Source organism: Xiphophorus couchianus, chromosome 20, assembly GCF_001444195.1.
Source record: "Xiphophorus couchianus chromosome 20, X_couchianus-1.0, whole genome shotgun sequence".
NCBI classification, from domain to species: domain Eukaryota; kingdom Metazoa; phylum Chordata; class Actinopteri; order Cyprinodontiformes; family Poeciliidae; genus Xiphophorus; species Xiphophorus couchianus.
Window position 1 is genome coordinate 4711296 of NC_040247.1, and position 16342 is coordinate 4727637.

General features: G+C 36.9%; 1 protein-coding gene across 2 annotated transcripts in view; it reads left to right on the top strand.

Moving 5' to 3' along the window:
* The window catches only part of asic1b (acid-sensing (proton-gated) ion channel 1b), a 191279-nt gene that overhangs the window by 112534 nt on the left and 62403 nt on the right, over window positions 1-16342 (top strand). Inside the window, exon 1 of one of the 2 annotated variants that reach the window (XM_028003455.1) lies at window positions 116-923. The exons of the other annotated variant lie outside the window; for it this stretch is intronic. Within the exon in view, the coding sequence (XP_027859256.1) occupies window positions 252-923 (672 nt within the window). The 5' untranslated portion in view covers window positions 116-251. Of the gene's footprint in view, window positions 1-115; window positions 924-16342 lie in introns of those variants that run through there. 2 annotated transcript variants of the gene reach the window in all.

Sequence of the window (16342 nt, forward strand, 5' to 3'; positions counted from 1 at the left end):
GGAAGTTGCTCTAAGGAATGAGTCTCCCCCCCCTCATCACAAGGACAAACCCTGGAGTATGAAGGGTGTTAGTCTTCGGTTTGCCTCTTAGCTCATTTGCAGATGATGTTTGACTTTGACTGGTTCCACATTTGATAGCAAACTTTTTTGTCCTACTTGTTTTAAAGAACAGAAGAAGAAGAACCCTTGCATTTTGGGACTTTTTTAAGGACTTTTATCGCTGAACGTATCTGACTTTAACTCCTGCCACCATGCCGGTCCGGATCATGTGCACCATCTCTTTTTCTACGGATGACGAGCCCAGCAGAGGATACGGTAAAGATGGTTTTGACGACTACTACAAGCGCATAAAGCAGGACTACAGCGACAGGGGCTCTCAGGACTACCTGGACAGAGCCAACGAGGAGGAGGATCTGGCTGAAGAAGAGGATGATGCCAGCGACGTCGACGACCTGGCCGCTTTCTTCGGTGGCTGCTCGCTCCACGGGGCCAACCACATATTTGTTGAAGAAAAGAAGTTTGGCATTCGTCAGGGTTTGTGGGCAGTGGTGTTCACCATGGCGCTGTCTGCTTTCCTATACCAGGTGGTTGACAGGGTTGTATACTACCGCCAATACGACCACATCACCATGCTGGATGAGAGGTCAGCCAAGAATATGACCTTCCCTGCTGTCACCATGTGCAATTACAACTTCATTCGGAAGTCCCAGATGAGCTACAGCGACCTGATATTTACCAGCCCCTTGCTGGGCTTTGAGGAAGGCATGGCGCCGGGATTTCCTCTGGCTCCGGAGCCGGACCGCCCGCTCGGGTCACGCTTCAGCCTCGATGAGTTCTACAACCGCACCCGTCATCGGCTCGATGAGATGCTGCTAGATTGCACCTTCAGGGGGTTAGAGTGTGGCCCGGAGAACTTCAGAGAGGTAAATCATTGCAAGGACTGCAATGTTTGTTACTGGTTTCTCAGTTGGTGACTATCTGTTGTTTTTATGCGGTTTTACGATGAAAAGCGCTGGGTTGCCGAAATGTGTAATTGAATAATTAGCTTTTTATACACTTTAGCATGATCTAAGCTTCAAAGCCTCATCATGTTTATTGTTGAAGGTTGACTGATGGATTAGATTAAATATGATGGCCTTAAACTGGAATATAATCCAAGAAACATTCAGGGAAGCAAAAAACAGATTTTATTGATAGCGTCCTTTGTTCTTTTTGATTCAAAGGATCTTATGCAGTTAAAACCACCATTAAAACGAGCTGCATTGTATTCCTTCTACAGAAACGTATCGTACTAATGCAGATTAAAATGTTTAATCCTGTGGGGCCATCCACTCACATTCCCAAGCCAAAGCTGTAAATAAAAATGTTTCTTTGAGTCAGCATGTTTGCACAAATGAAACTTGATTGTAAATAACAAAAACAGCCGACATAAGCAGCATAACTTATAGGGGAGGTGTTGGCAAGCAGTTATTGAATTAAACTGGCGTTGAGGAAATCTGTTGTTCAGGAATCAAGAAGAGAATCAGAGATGAAACTTGCAGCTTCCCAATTTATTTGAGTGATTTTGTGTCTGTGCGTGTGTGTGTGTGTGTGTGTGTGTGTGTGGGTGTGTGTGTGTGTGTGTGTGTGTGACCATTGCCCTTTGTGTTGCTTTCACCATGCTTATCGGACACCACATGAGTGAAATACTGAACCGGCGAGCGGTGTTGACGGTATCCATCTATCGGTCTGTCGATCTGTCTGCCCTTTTCACAGTTTTATGGAAAGGTATGTGCAGACTGCTGATGGATCTACAAGAACCTCTGGAACTGCAGTTGAATCATTTAACACATCTTTACCTCTGCAAATAACCACAAAACATGATATTTTTATTTATTAATCTGTTTACTTGTTTACTTAATCAAAATGGAGGCAAATTTACTTGATCCTTTAACTTGAGTTTGTGTATTTTGTTGTTCTTGAAAAAGAAATAGATAACAATTTGTTAATTCTGAAGCCAGGACTAATAGTGCTAATCCACAAAGTAAAATATTAATACATTAAAAAAAAGAAACAAATCAAAAATGATTAATATATTAAAAAAAGGTATAAGTAAAATTTCTCTGACTCCAAAATAATATAAACTGACATCTAATCTTTTACCCCAAATGATTAAAATGCAGATTGAAAAAACTGATGTGAAATTAAAACCTAAAATCTTTCCCATAAATTCAATGATTTTTTATAAATTCATCTATTTTACATTTTATCACCACAAAAAGCAACTTTGCCTTTGTTAGTGACTAAATTTTAAAGCTTGATTCTTCTGTGATGAGGGTCATTGAAGAGGAAGATGTAAAATAAAATAAAAGCTGTAAGCAGGCGGTCGTCCTCATCAAGACATTTTACTTGATTTGAGCAGAACTATTTTTAACTTAAAACAATTTCTCTGCAGACTAACAGTAAACAAATCTTCTCTGTGCCTCTTGATTAACTTCATGTTTGCACAAAATGCCAACAGATTTGGTGTCTCATCCAAAAAAAACTTTATAAACTTTCCAGATCAGGAAGGAGACTTAGAAAAAAAAAGATCAGTGCCCTTGAGGTGAAAGAGAGCCAGCTGTCATCCTTCGCTGACGTGCTTCTTAAACAAAACCAAGTACAGTAAATGCAGAGCAGTGAGCCATTTTATTATCATAAGAAGGAGGCACTGACAAGGCTTCGTTCAATGATAGATTTTACTGCAGTGGTTTAGTGCACAACTCATTCCTGCATTTACTGTGTTTCACCTTGAATTTGATCGCCTTCCTACAATACTGTTTCGTATAACAGTCTGCAGCATATGTCCTTATAAAACCAGTTTTACTGAAGATAAATCAGTTTAAAGCATATATATATATATGAAAGCGAAAGAACTAAAGCCATAGATTGTTGGAATGTCCTTACACATAAATGAGAAAGTAAACTTGAAACCGTCCCTTTTGTTCCTCAGAGAGCCGTTCTCTGTTTATGAAAAAACACCACAGCGGATAAATGCTTTGTACTGTGACTCTGAATGCCGTTGATTATTGATGAGTGATGCATGAGCGCGTTAGAGATCAGACCAACACAAATGACAGGTAATCATTTCTCTGTCAGCTTTAATGGGACTAATTATAGCTTTTATCAGTCCTACGAGATCTTTTCTAGATTACAGCTTCCCGCTAAAATAATGGCTGATTGTTGCTTTAGCTCCTTCACAGCCAGAAGCCACATCTTTGTCAGAGGTTTGCTTCTCTGTTTTTAAAACAGTCTTTAAAAATTAAACATGAATTTTCACTCCTTTGACTAAAGGAAATAAAGCTCTGATTAAAAAGTGCAGGAAGTTCAATAAATGTTTGTAATATTTTTCAGAAGCTGAGTTTACCGCCTGATTATTTACTTTATGGGATGTCTCAACATTTGATAGGAATTGTATTTTTTCCTTTTTTATCTTGTCAAAGTGTTTGGCTCCATCAGGCAAAACAACTTGAAACTACCAGAAAATTCATAAAGTACTATCATTTAACAGAGACATCCTACAAGGAATATCTAAATATAAAACAGAAAAATGTATTTAAGTTATTTGAAAAATAATAAGGCTGCACAGTGGCGCAGTTGGTAGTACTGTTGCCTTGCAGCAAGAAGGTCCTGGGTTCGATTCCCGGCCGGGGTCTTTCTGCATGGTGTTTGCATGTTCTCCCTGTGCATGCGTGGGTTCTCTCCGGGTACTCCGGCTTCCTCCCACAGTCCAAAAACATGACTGTTAGGTTAATTGGTCTATCTAAATTCTCCCTAGGTGTGTGTGTGTGTGTGAATGGTTGTTTGTCCTGTATGTCTTTGTGTTGCCCTGCGACAGGCTGGCGACCTGTCCAGGGTGTACCCCGCCTCCCGCCTGGAACGTAGCTGGAGATGGGCACCAGCAACCCTCCCGACCCCATTAGGGACAAGGGTGAACAGACAATGGATGGATGGATGGATGAAAAATAATAATAATAAAAAACATTTACATGAAAAATGTAATTTAAATAATCCTTTAAAAACATAAACATAGATTTTTTTATTGCATTTATTATTTTTTTCACATTTCTTTGAAAAATGTCATTCTTGTTCCTTCAGTTTCACATATCTGGATTATTTTCACTTGTATTAATTCATTTACATCTTTAATATTACAATCATGTTCCTGTTAATTTTATTCACACGTCTAATGTAAAGGTTTGGGATGTAACGTATCGTCATTGTCTTTAACAGAATTTATATCCAGGTATCACACCAAAACCCTTAGGAAAATGTATTAAAATGTTAAAATATAAGCAGATGGGATAATAAAGGTTATGAGAGGTCCTTACATATAGTTATAAAAATGTATATTGCCTGCTACTCTGGGACAGAAGGAAGCAACAAATCAAACAGGCGTCAGTAGATCTGAACAATGTGTTTTGTTCTGATTGTTGCAACCACCACAGGCTACTTTTGAAACTTCAATTTATTTATTGTTTAAAAGTTGTTCAAAAAACTATTTCAGTATAAATACTTTATTGAGCTTTGTTTTTTTTTTTTAATGTATTTTATTTTTATTTGTTATATACACATTAATAAGCTTAATATGTATATAAAAATCCACCCTCTCCATATCATTGTGAATATATTCAATTCATTTATTGTTTTATTTATTTTATATACATAATAACCTTATTTTTTTGCATACATCTTATGTATATAACAATCATCTTAAAATTATATTTTATTATTATTATTATTATTATTATTTTGATTACCTCAATTTATTTATTGTTAAGTTGTTCTAAAAGCTATTGAAGTATAGATAATTTATCCACACACTGTTTCTGTAATTTAGCTTTTTCTCTCTTCTTTAAATTTTGTTAATGTATTTTATTTTCATTAATGCTATATACATATTAGCCTTAATATGTATATAAAAACCCACCCTCTCTGCATCATTGCCAGTATATGCAATAAGACAATAAGAACATATCGATGCAACCTGCTTATAACTTTAAATTGACTTTCAATTGGTAACAAAATATTCAAAGACGTTTAGTAAACTAAATACCAATCCACTGAATGGATTGGTGTAATTAGGGCAGGGGAAGGTAGCAGAAAGTGGCAGTAAATGAAAAACAAACGTAACGCTTGTAAAGAACTTGTTTAGAACGAGAGCTTAGCATAATTACTGCGCATTTGTCCTTAGTTATGGCTAAAAAGCAGGATAATACGGTTAGCCTGTATTATTCGTTTCCTCCTTTATTTTTCCCTTGGACAGCAAATCAATAAAGTGCATTTATTTTGCATAATGTGGCAATTGGCAACACCAGCGGTTGTGGACCGCTGCTGCCTGTTTATTATGTTTCACAAAGAGCCACTAATGGCTTCAGAGACTCTGCTGCTGCTGTAAAGAGCAGAGCAGGCGAACAGATTGATCCCTTCCTGTCCCTCTCCGTCTCTGGGGCGTTCTGTCCATCCTTCACCTCCTTCTCTCTCTATCTGCACTTGGAATTATGCGTCAGTGTATCTGTGCATGTTGCAATAAGCTTTATCTCAGAGCTGGGTCAATAGGGAAGCTCGGCTCAGATTGCAGCAGTTCTGACCCGGAGCAGAATGTGAGCCCCCTCAGAGTACTGATCTAAATCCTTTTTCTTTTTTTTTTCTGCCACTGCCCTGGCCTATTAGATACAGCTCCACTTTCTCCCAAACTCAGCACTGTCAACAGAATCAGCCGGCGGCTCTGATTACGCCCTTCCCTTGTCTTCTCAAGAGCATCAGTCTGCTTGCCAGGAGCGCAGACTCTAACAGATTGACAGATAAGCAGAAAAAAATGAAGGAAGTCTTTCCTGAGAATAGAAAATGTAGAGCCGGAGCTGGGCTCGCCTTCTGGCTCTGAGCTGTAAATATCTGGTGTTGTTCACAAGACTTTAAAGGCAACGCTATGAGTGAAGGTAATTGAATTACCCCTGAAAACATCCTCTGGTGTAGAGATGAGAACTTTCAGTGTCTAGAGATTTGATTCCGGGTCACGATTCAATTCAGCAACAATTATTTTTGATTCAGAAACTATTTTTAATTGAAACAATCTAGAGATTCTGCTTAAGAGAGGAAAGATGTGTAAACATTTATTCAAAACAATTCTATAACGTTCCGTACTGTATCAAATTCCATCAGTTTATATTTTAACAAAAAAGATGTAACGTCTGTAGCTAAAATTACCAGTAATAGCTTAGCCTAGTTTAGCTTTTTCTTTAAAATATAAGCAGACTGAAATCATTTGAGCATTTTGAATTGATTTAGAATTTTCAGGTCTAGGAATTGTGATTAAAATGTAAGTGCTCAGTATATTGTCTAAGAAAACAGCTCTGATTAGTGCAAAAACACAACATTTATTCTGATTAGTGCAAAAACACAACATTTTTTCTGATTAGTGCAAAAACACAACATTTTTTCTGATTAGTGCAAAACCCCAACATTTTTCCAAGTATTTTTGTCCAGATTCTAAGATTCTAGTGAAAATATTTTATTATGCTTGAAACATGATAAAATCAGCTTACAAGTAACTTTTCAGTAAGAAATATGAGCTTGTGTTAAGTCAGTAATTCCTTAATATTGATAAAGTATTTATTCCAATGGGGAAAATTTCCTACCATATGTGAAATAATCTATCAATGGAATAAGTACTTTATAAAATTAATATTATGAAACTACTGACTTAGACAAGCTCCTATATGTTGCTGAAAAGCTTTGTGTCCGTTAGTTTTGTCTTATTTTAAGTGTAATAAAATATTTTCACTAGAAACTAAACAAAAATACTTGGTAAGATTTTGTTATTGCAGTTATATCACTATCCGTTTCACCATTTTCTTCTTATGCTATGTTGCTCCTTACCCCTTAAACCAACTACATAAATCCGAAGGTCACTTGTTTAAATTGGAAATTGATTTTTCCGGGTCTGGTCATAATGTGCAGCAATTGTTGTACTTATCCTCTGATCCACCTCTTAAATTCAGCCATTTAGCTCTTTTCACTCCATGCTCCTTCATTAACTGGAAATATGCACCAGGGGGGAAACTAGCGCCACAATTTACAGCCACTTGTAAAATATACATACATCTTAAGAACAATAAGCGTCACCAGATAAATATCTGCAGCTTCTAAAGGTCTTATTTCTCCAGCTGCTGAGCCTGATTCTGGGGGAGCTAATGGGCTGATAAACCCAGGAGTGGGTTCTGTCTAGAGGAGGTCATTAAAACGTGCGCTGCAGAAATACTTCCTCCTCCTGTATGAGGTGACAGCACAGATATATTAATTATTCATGCTGTCACTCACATTCAGATGACTGGGACTTCTCTCCTCTTCGGGATCATTATTACCTTTCAGCACATCAGGAGTTTGTACTCAGAGATCAACCTTTAATGATCGCAGTTTTGGATTATTTCACTTCTCTTCACGCTCACCTTGTTTTAAAACATGCACAATATTACCAGTAATCACAAGGGGGCAGTGTTATACAATCATTTTAGAACCAGAACCGCCTCTGTTGGAGTTCCTGGCAGTGAGAGGCAGGATGCTGTTCTTTTTATCCTTGTTGTTTGCTCGTAATCCCTTGGAAATGGGCTTAATCCTGTCTTTAAAAAACTCATTGATTCCCACTACATGGGAGCCGCAGAGCTCCAGTGACCGCTCTCCATTCAAAGCGTCATGTAGAGGCAGGCCCGCTGCCAGAACAACACAGCGCTTTTTTTATTTTGGGAAAAAGCAGCTATCATGAGGGATTAAACTTTATTTGTGGGTTTTTAGGGGAGTGGGAATTAAACAGAAATAAATACAACAAATACTACATGAGCTGACATCTGATCAGTGTTTACTCTCTTTCTCTTCTAAGCTCACAAAGTTTCTGTAGATAAACGATTACAGCAATCAAGGTGCTTAATCTGTATTTTTTCTTTTTTTTTACCTTTTAATTGAATATCTTTTTACTCTTCTTGAGAGAAGGTGCAGCAGTTCTTTGCTTTGATCAGTCCAATGAGTTTTAAACCTGCGACCTTTTTAAATTAGACAGATACACCATTGAGTCTCTTCAATATCAGCCAACTCCTTAAAACAAATGGCTAATTATTCATTAAAGTGGCATAAATGAAAGGATGGAAACTTTCATCTTATTGCCAAACTAAGATAAATGACAACTAACGATGTTAAAATGAGAGTAACATCAGACTTGCTGAAGCAAATTATTTGAAAAAGATGTATGACAATTGTCCCATATGGGGCCAACAGCCACTTAGGAGGAGCTAATTAGGCTGATGAGAGGGTCTTAATGGTTTCCTACAGGATTCTTCACTGGTCTTAATACCACAGCTGGCATAAGTTGTTTCACTGCAGATGGCAGGAACGATGTCATCAGAGCTGCTTGGAGAAAGGTTGTGTTCTTTATGTCCTTTTTCTCTGTCCTCTGTAACTTTTGCCCTATCTGGGAATGTTTAGGAGAAAGAGACTGACACCTACAGTGGTATTAGTTCAATTTGCAATTTGGAAATATTTCAAAGCAGGAGAAAAATTACTTTCCATGATTTTATGTGGCTAAAGTAGCTTTATTCTGCAGGGTTTCTTAGATGACTCCATCTGTTGAGGTTTGCCTGAAGAACTGGTGTGTGATTGGTTGCAGGATGTAGCTTCAACATTTATGGTGCTTCTGCAATACAAGGGAAGGGGATTTTTGTGCATAACCGTTATTTTCGCATCTCATTTGAAGCAGATCGTTTAGCAGCAATATATTTTATGGCCACAAGAGGGAGAAAGACAGACAAACACACTGCCATTTTGTAATTTTTGTTTGATTTAGATTAACATAATCTCTGACTGAAGTGTGACAACACTTGCCTGCTGCAAGACTTTTAGAGTACATCTCCTTCGGTTTTGTACATCTGCAGATTGATATCTTTCTCCCTTCTTCTTTGCAAAGAAGTCTCTGTTGTGTTCCTTGGACTTTATGAGTTTGTTTGTTCACTAAAGTTCTCTAATAAGCCTCTGAGTCCTTCACAGGACAGGTGTAGTTACACTGAGGTTAATTTACAGGTGAACTCTGTTTCCTAACTATAGGTGCCTTCTGAAGCAATTGTTTGCCATGGATTTCATTTAAGGTCATCAAAGTGAAATGGGGTGAATGTAAACGCACTCCACAATTACCAAATTTGTATTTATTTGCATTTTTCTTCCACTTAATTGTTAATTTTTTCTATCCTGTCACATAAAATCTTAATAAAATACATTCATAGTCATTGTTATAATGTGATACAGTTAGGCCTATCACAATAACAACTTTTGCTATATGATAAATTGCCCCCTTAATTATTGCGATAAATTATAAGATTGTTTTTTGAGAGCTTCGTCAAGTAATATCAAATATCAATAAACTTTAATTTTGTAAAGAACACTTAACACTGGAACTGCAAGACTTTTCAAATGTCCAAAAATAAATAATCAATAAATAAATAAAATGGAAATAAAAGCCACCCACACAACGGACACCATAACTATAATTGCCCTTCAAAAAATACTAATAATCACAATGGAAATTCTAATGAGTTCATTTTACTCTGTCATTTGATTAATTAGTTATTGACAGTCTTGGATACGGTGGAAAAAAGTTATGATTGACCAGAAGATTCAGAGTTGTTTTTTTTTATAATGACGATTAACCAAGATGGAAATAAAAAACTGCCGTTGCAATTAAACGCCTCTCGGTTAATGTTTGAAGACTGACTCAAGGTTTTAAACACAAACAAAATACTCGATCACTATCGGCGAACAGAGCCCTCTGCGAGCGTTAATCTGAACGCACATCTGGTCTGACATAGTGCATCATTTGAACTGGAACAGCGGCAAACTGCTTTATATGTGAACAAGCTCAAAGCTACAAACAAACCCCACTGAGCTAACGTTAGGAGACAGTGTTTTGATTGAGAGGAGTTTTTTTTCTGCTGCTGTGACTGAGGCGTCAGAGTCTGCAGCTCTGAAGCTTTTTCCTCAGGGCAACACAAAGGGAGGGAGGGATTAGAAGATTCAAGCTAATATCCACAGCTGACGCTCACATAAACACCAACAAGGTCTTCTTAAATTACATATGGAGAGAGAATTACTGACACAAGCAGGAAGATGCTTCGTTTTCCTTGGTTTAGATCAGGTCATAATTGTACATCCAGGAGTTATTAAAGGCAAAAAAGGGAATAAATCTTTTCCACAATTAGTCCAATTTTCTGAACATAATACACCAGAAAAACTGCAAATATATAGGGGAAAAAATCTAACAGAAAATCAAGTAAATTTCAAAGCTATCTTGAAGGATTTACATAAAGGATAACACTCACAAAGCTTAGCACTGGGTTTGATTCAAGCACAGATCTGGCTTGCAAGAATTTGGACTAAATTCTGTTGAGGATGCAATCAAAGAGTAGAAATTATGTGCATGTAATAATATGCATTAACCTCTTTTTGTTTTTGCTTGGTTTGTGCTTGTGAGGTTTAGGTGTCCTTGTGTTTAAAGTGTTTTTTTTTCTTGAAAAGCATCATTGCATCATCTCACCATGTTGGGTCAGAAGCTATTTAGCAAATTATTAAATCCATTTCTTACAGTTGTTAAAGATTTCAGCATAAACAGTTTCATTTGTCATCCAAAGATAAAAATCTCACCTTACCCAGCTTTATTGCCTGTTTGGAAATACTTTGGTAATTGCATAACTATTTCAAAAAATTAAAAAAATAGATTTCTGAAATCATGACAGCTAAAAAATTTGAGTTCTCCCTTCGGGACATTCACCTCCACATCCTATAAAACAAGAGGATGGATTTAGTTTTACAAGAAGGAATCATTTGTAAATGTCAGACAGTGGGAGACCATTTATTTCACAAAGCCCCTTTCATTCATATCTCCCTCAGCGGCAAATAGGAGCCACAGGGCCCTTCGGGACTGGGAGACTGGTTGCTGTAGCTAGCAGCCATACTCTGAAAGTCATTCATCAGAACCGCTTCCCCTTCTCCCCAACTCTCCCCAGCCCAGCTGTCATGATGCTGCCAAGATGAATTAGCTCTGTCACCCTGTGCTTTTCTAGTGCAGGCAGGGATACTTTCATTGTCCCGTGAGCGGTAAACATAAATCTGACGCATTCAGCCGCAATATTTATACAGGATGAGCCCAGAATCTTCTTGTAGGTTTATGCATTGACGCGGCGCACTGCAGAACTTCCCTTGGTTGTCCGGCCACAATTATAAAAGGTCAAATTATCCACAGCTTTTTAAATAGACTGCAATTTATCATAATCATCTTAAACAACAGTACCAACAAAAGACCAAGAAAACTGCAAAGAAAAAAAAGAAATTTATTTAGTTTTATTGCCTTGAAGAAATTTCTTGGTGTCTCTAACTCATTGCTGTTTCATTTCAGGCGTGAGACATGATGACACGGTAAGATGAATTTCAGTAAAGTGGACTGTTTGTAACATCTGTGGGCAATAGTGATCAATACTGCTGAAACTAACTCGGATCTTTGCTTAAGCATTTGCTTATTTGAGAGATTTTTCTGGAAGAATGTATTATTCATTCTTGGAAATAAACCTGTACTTGATTCCTTTTATTTCTACTTATGTAAATTTTTGATGTGAGCTGATTTTTATTCTGAAAGTGGCCTGTTTAATCTTGAATGCAATTATGAATCTATAAATATGTTAAACTTGAACAAAAATAATTAGTTTCTTATATTTCTTTCATCCATCCAACTTTTTGAAATTCATTTTCACTTAATTTTAGTTTTTGTATATAGCCCCAATTAATAACAAATTTCATCCAAAGCCACTTTACAAGAAAATAGATCCATTTGCAAAGAACTATGTAGTCAAACCAATCAAATAATCACACAGTCCAACCTGGTATCTAAAGATGCCCAACAGTCATTGACTTTGCAACAATCCTTCCTCCTCAGTATCAATGTCACTGTCAAGTGTTTTTATATAGCACCTTTAAAAACAGGTTGAAATTGTGCCAAAGTGCTTTACAAGGACACATAACAAATATAAAATCAGAATAGAATAAAATGATGAAAGGAAAAGAAAACTAAAACATCACAACAGAAAAGTTACAGCATCAGATCTCAAATAAATGCCAACAAATGATCAAAAGTATTGAAGAAATAAAAGTTACCTCTTGCAAGAGTACTTGGATGAAAAAGGTTTTTGTCTGCATAAAACTGTTAGCACTGTTATAGCTGCAGCATAAATGCTTTGTGACAAAATTACATTTAATGTATTCCAACTTTGCATTTCACTGGCAAACCCAGCCATAGTTTATTGTTAATTCCAGTGGGGGACACACTTCTGCTAATCCTCTAATGGAGCTAATAGTAGAGCTGATTTTTAGCTTAGAGCGTTATTAGTTCTGCTAACTCCAAAAACATTTAGCACACTTAGCTTCTCCTATGTTATTTTTTCTGTTGAATAAATTTCAACGTCTGTGTTAAAGTTCTGGTTTTTGAATGGAGGTATGATTTAACTGATATCTCTAGTATATAGACCAGCTGATTTGAGCTAACATAAATGTTATATTGTGATATCATCCCTGTCATCATCCTCATCAAAATGGTACTAAAGGGTAAAGAAAGTGTAGTGTGATTTATAATCTCATAAATAGTTAAAATAGTTGTAGAAATGCAACAGTCCTACTGACAAAAGTCAACCTATTTTTTTCTTCAGTCTCAACCATCTGTTCAATGTTATTTTATTTATTCTAACTTTACATTTTGCTTAAAAACTCAATAATACTTAAACACATTTTGAGTATGCAGTGCGCTAATAGTGGCGCTAATATGTAGCTCAACTTATCAATGCTGAAGTGCCAGTTTACTTGACTGTTTTGGAAACTATCAGTACAATAAAGTTCAACATCAGTGTTGAAATTTTTGTTTTCGACTGGAGATATGTTTTAATGTAATACATATTTTCTGTCTATAAACAACTAATTGGAGTTATCATAAATGTCATATTGTAATTTTTTTTTTATCGTCGCTATGGTCACCAATGTCAAAATGATACTAAAGGGTCTAAAAGTGTATTTGAATTTGTAATCTCATAAATAGTCCAAATAGTTGTAGAAAAGCAGCCGTTTTACTGACAAGTCAACCTAAATTAGCTTTTTGTCAGTCTCAGCCATCTGTTCCTCTTTTAACTGAGCGTCTCGCTGCATCTTTCACATTCTTTCTACAGTAGTTTGGCACTTAGCTGATGCAGTATTAAATTTTGCCTTACAGCTTGGCAGTTTGAGAAGCTGTTGTAGAAATGGCCTTTTTGACATATGTCCCTAACAGCAGATTATGTACACAATTATCCTCAAAATTGTCTCTGTAAATCACTAGCTGCTCTTCTGTCAGCCCCTCGCAGCCACTGGACCCTGACTGGTGCTGCTGCCTGTGCCTCCAGCCTCTTTCTCCTTCTTTTGCACTCTGCTCAGCCTCCTACTCTCCTTCTCTCTCCCCCCCGTTTTTTTTTTTTTCTTTCTTTGTGGACGCTTTGGCGCCAAACATTCCCAGAGGGAGATAGAAAAGACAGCAGCAGTCAAGTGAAGCAGAGGGAATGCAAAGATCACAGAACGAGAAAATGAAGGCGGCAGGTTGGAGGAAAGAACAAAGAAGTCTACTTTTAATGAAAGAACACGTGAAGGATAAAGGGAAGTGCATTACATTTATTCCCTTGTACACAGGGAGCTGTGATGAAATCACAGGAATAATGGATCGATGTGATGCAATGATAGAAGTGGGGCTAAAAATACAGAGAATGATGCTAGAAGGAAGATCAGGAGGAGAGTTGGTGGAAATGTCCTTCATAGAGAGCATAGCACCAAATAATAACCTTTGGGCTGGTCACCTTTATCCAATTCAGGCTTTAAATGACAGCTTGAATAATTGCCTACGGTGTCTGAACACCCAAGTGCTTCTCAGACAAACCTTTTGATATCGGGTTGTTCCAGAAGACATGTGGTAGAGACTTACTTACCCCTAGTCTCCGCCTTATGTGTCATAGTGCATATTTTCCACATTCTTACTCTTATTCTGTTTTAAGATGTACAATACAGAGACAGAAATATATTCTATAAAACTCTGTTTGCACAATTTATTCTACCTATAAATAAAATTCAGTGCAACCAAATGTCTTCACAAGGGGGGGAATTAGCAAATAGAGTCCAGCAGGGCTTTGAAGGCTGCAGAGGTTTCTTAGGGTGTTTTCACACCTGATCATCCGTGTGAAAACGGATGATCAGTCTGGGATCAAAATTGCAACATTGTTACATTTTCAGCTGCTGCAGCTCACTTTCTCACTGATCTGTGTCAAATGAACCAAACCCTTTGAAAAAACTTGTTCCCCTCCTCACCTGTGGTGTCGTTGCACCAAGAACCACTTAAGGAAACATCACAAAAACCTCTAAAGAAGACCAGAGTGCTACTTCCTTCTTCAATAAATGTAAGCAAAAATGGAGAGGCGCCAGATTTCAGTGGTGGGTGGATTTTACTTTTATCTTTGGCAAAATACCATATGCATTCAAAGTGCACCAGAGTTCACTTCAACCAAAGTGGAGTTGATATTTTTGGTTAAATGAAACAAAATCAGTCCCTTTTACTCTGGTGGTTGTTCATAATATTGAGATGCTTTTCTTTGGCACGGGGAATCTAATTTGAATTTGTGGGAAGATGGATTGTGCAAAGTACAGAACTAGCCAAGAATAAACGCTGCTTTGTCCTCTAAGAGCCTTGAGACAGAGACAGAGAGCCACCGTCCAGCAGGACAACAGCCCTAAACATGCAGCCAGATTTACTACAGAATGGTTTTGAGTAAAGCACATTCATTCGTTTTGGGGGTTTTTTGGCTGCCTTATATTTACTAACATTTAATCAGGTGCTTGGTTTGTAATATCCACAATTTCCAGTTGGGGATTGCTGAAGTATTTCTGACTCTTACGTGATTCTGATGTGTTAAAATGGCATAGTAAAAGCCCAAACCCAAATCCAACTGAGAATATGTGTCAAATTGATTTTAAAATAATGTTCTCCATCTGAGAACCTGAATCTGGACTGATTTGCGCCAAAGAAAGAGCAAACATTTGTCAAAGCTGGTAGAAATCTCAAAAGGCCTGCAGCTGTAAAGCCGTGAAAGTTTTGTCGATTTATAAATGCAAACCTCACTTTTCATCATTTTATTCCAAAAAACTGAAAGCATTGTATGATTTTTCTTCACCACATTGTCTTGGTTTATTACATAAGATCTCAATGAAATGCGTTGGTAACTGACAAAATGTAAAAAGAAATTTTAAAAATAAGTTCAGTGAGTTTGAACACTTTCAAGGCACTGTACCGCCAACAGATGTTATTTTATAATATAACTAGGGTGGTATTTTCTGAAGTTACCCAAGAGGCATTAGAGTACCCAAGAATCCAGGGACGACTTCAAAACTGATAGGAAATGCCTGAGTGTGACCTTGTTGCAGCAACACCACTGAAGTGAAAAAATGTATAATCTTTCTTGAATCAAACATCAATTTTTCTCCTGAAAATCCTCATTTTGAACCATGTAATAGTAATTAGTTTGTGCTAGGCTACAGTGCAAACTGTTATACAATTCGGAAAATATATACTGCAGATGTTTATGCTTATTCTTTCATAGTGTAAAAAAACAATGCTATTTTCTATTTCCATCCATATACTTCACAATAAAGATATAAAAAATGGAACATAACTGGCATCTTTGTTTAATAAAGCTAATAAATAAACATGTTTCTATTAAGATTGAGCTCATTAAAATGATATTGCTTACATTAGTGTAAGCTTAAAATGCACCAAGCTGAATGTGTGATCTATATTTCTGCAGAAAAATGTTACATCGTTTGGAAAAGTAGATGTATAGCTACATGCTTTATTATATTAAATAATGCAGCAGCTTTTCCCCTCTCATTCACATTTAGAAAAAAAAAAACATCTACATCAAAAAAATTCTATCACCATAATTAAAAACAAAGTTTTAGACATGAATGTTTTTCAGGCCTTTTGTGCCTCGTCTGGAGTTTGAAAGAAGGATGTCAGCCATGAAGAAAGTACATACTGGATCTTAAAGGTGTAGTCCCCCTGTGCTGTGCCAAAATGACTGATAAGGTTTGACTCCAAGTGGAAACATTTAAATAACTCTGCTCGTCAGAGGCTTTTCATTTATCTCCACTCTGCTTTTAAACATTCACTGCTCCGCTGACCCCGCTGATTGAAACTGAAGTCTTTTTTTCCTCATTTAGATTAACTGTCAGGGCA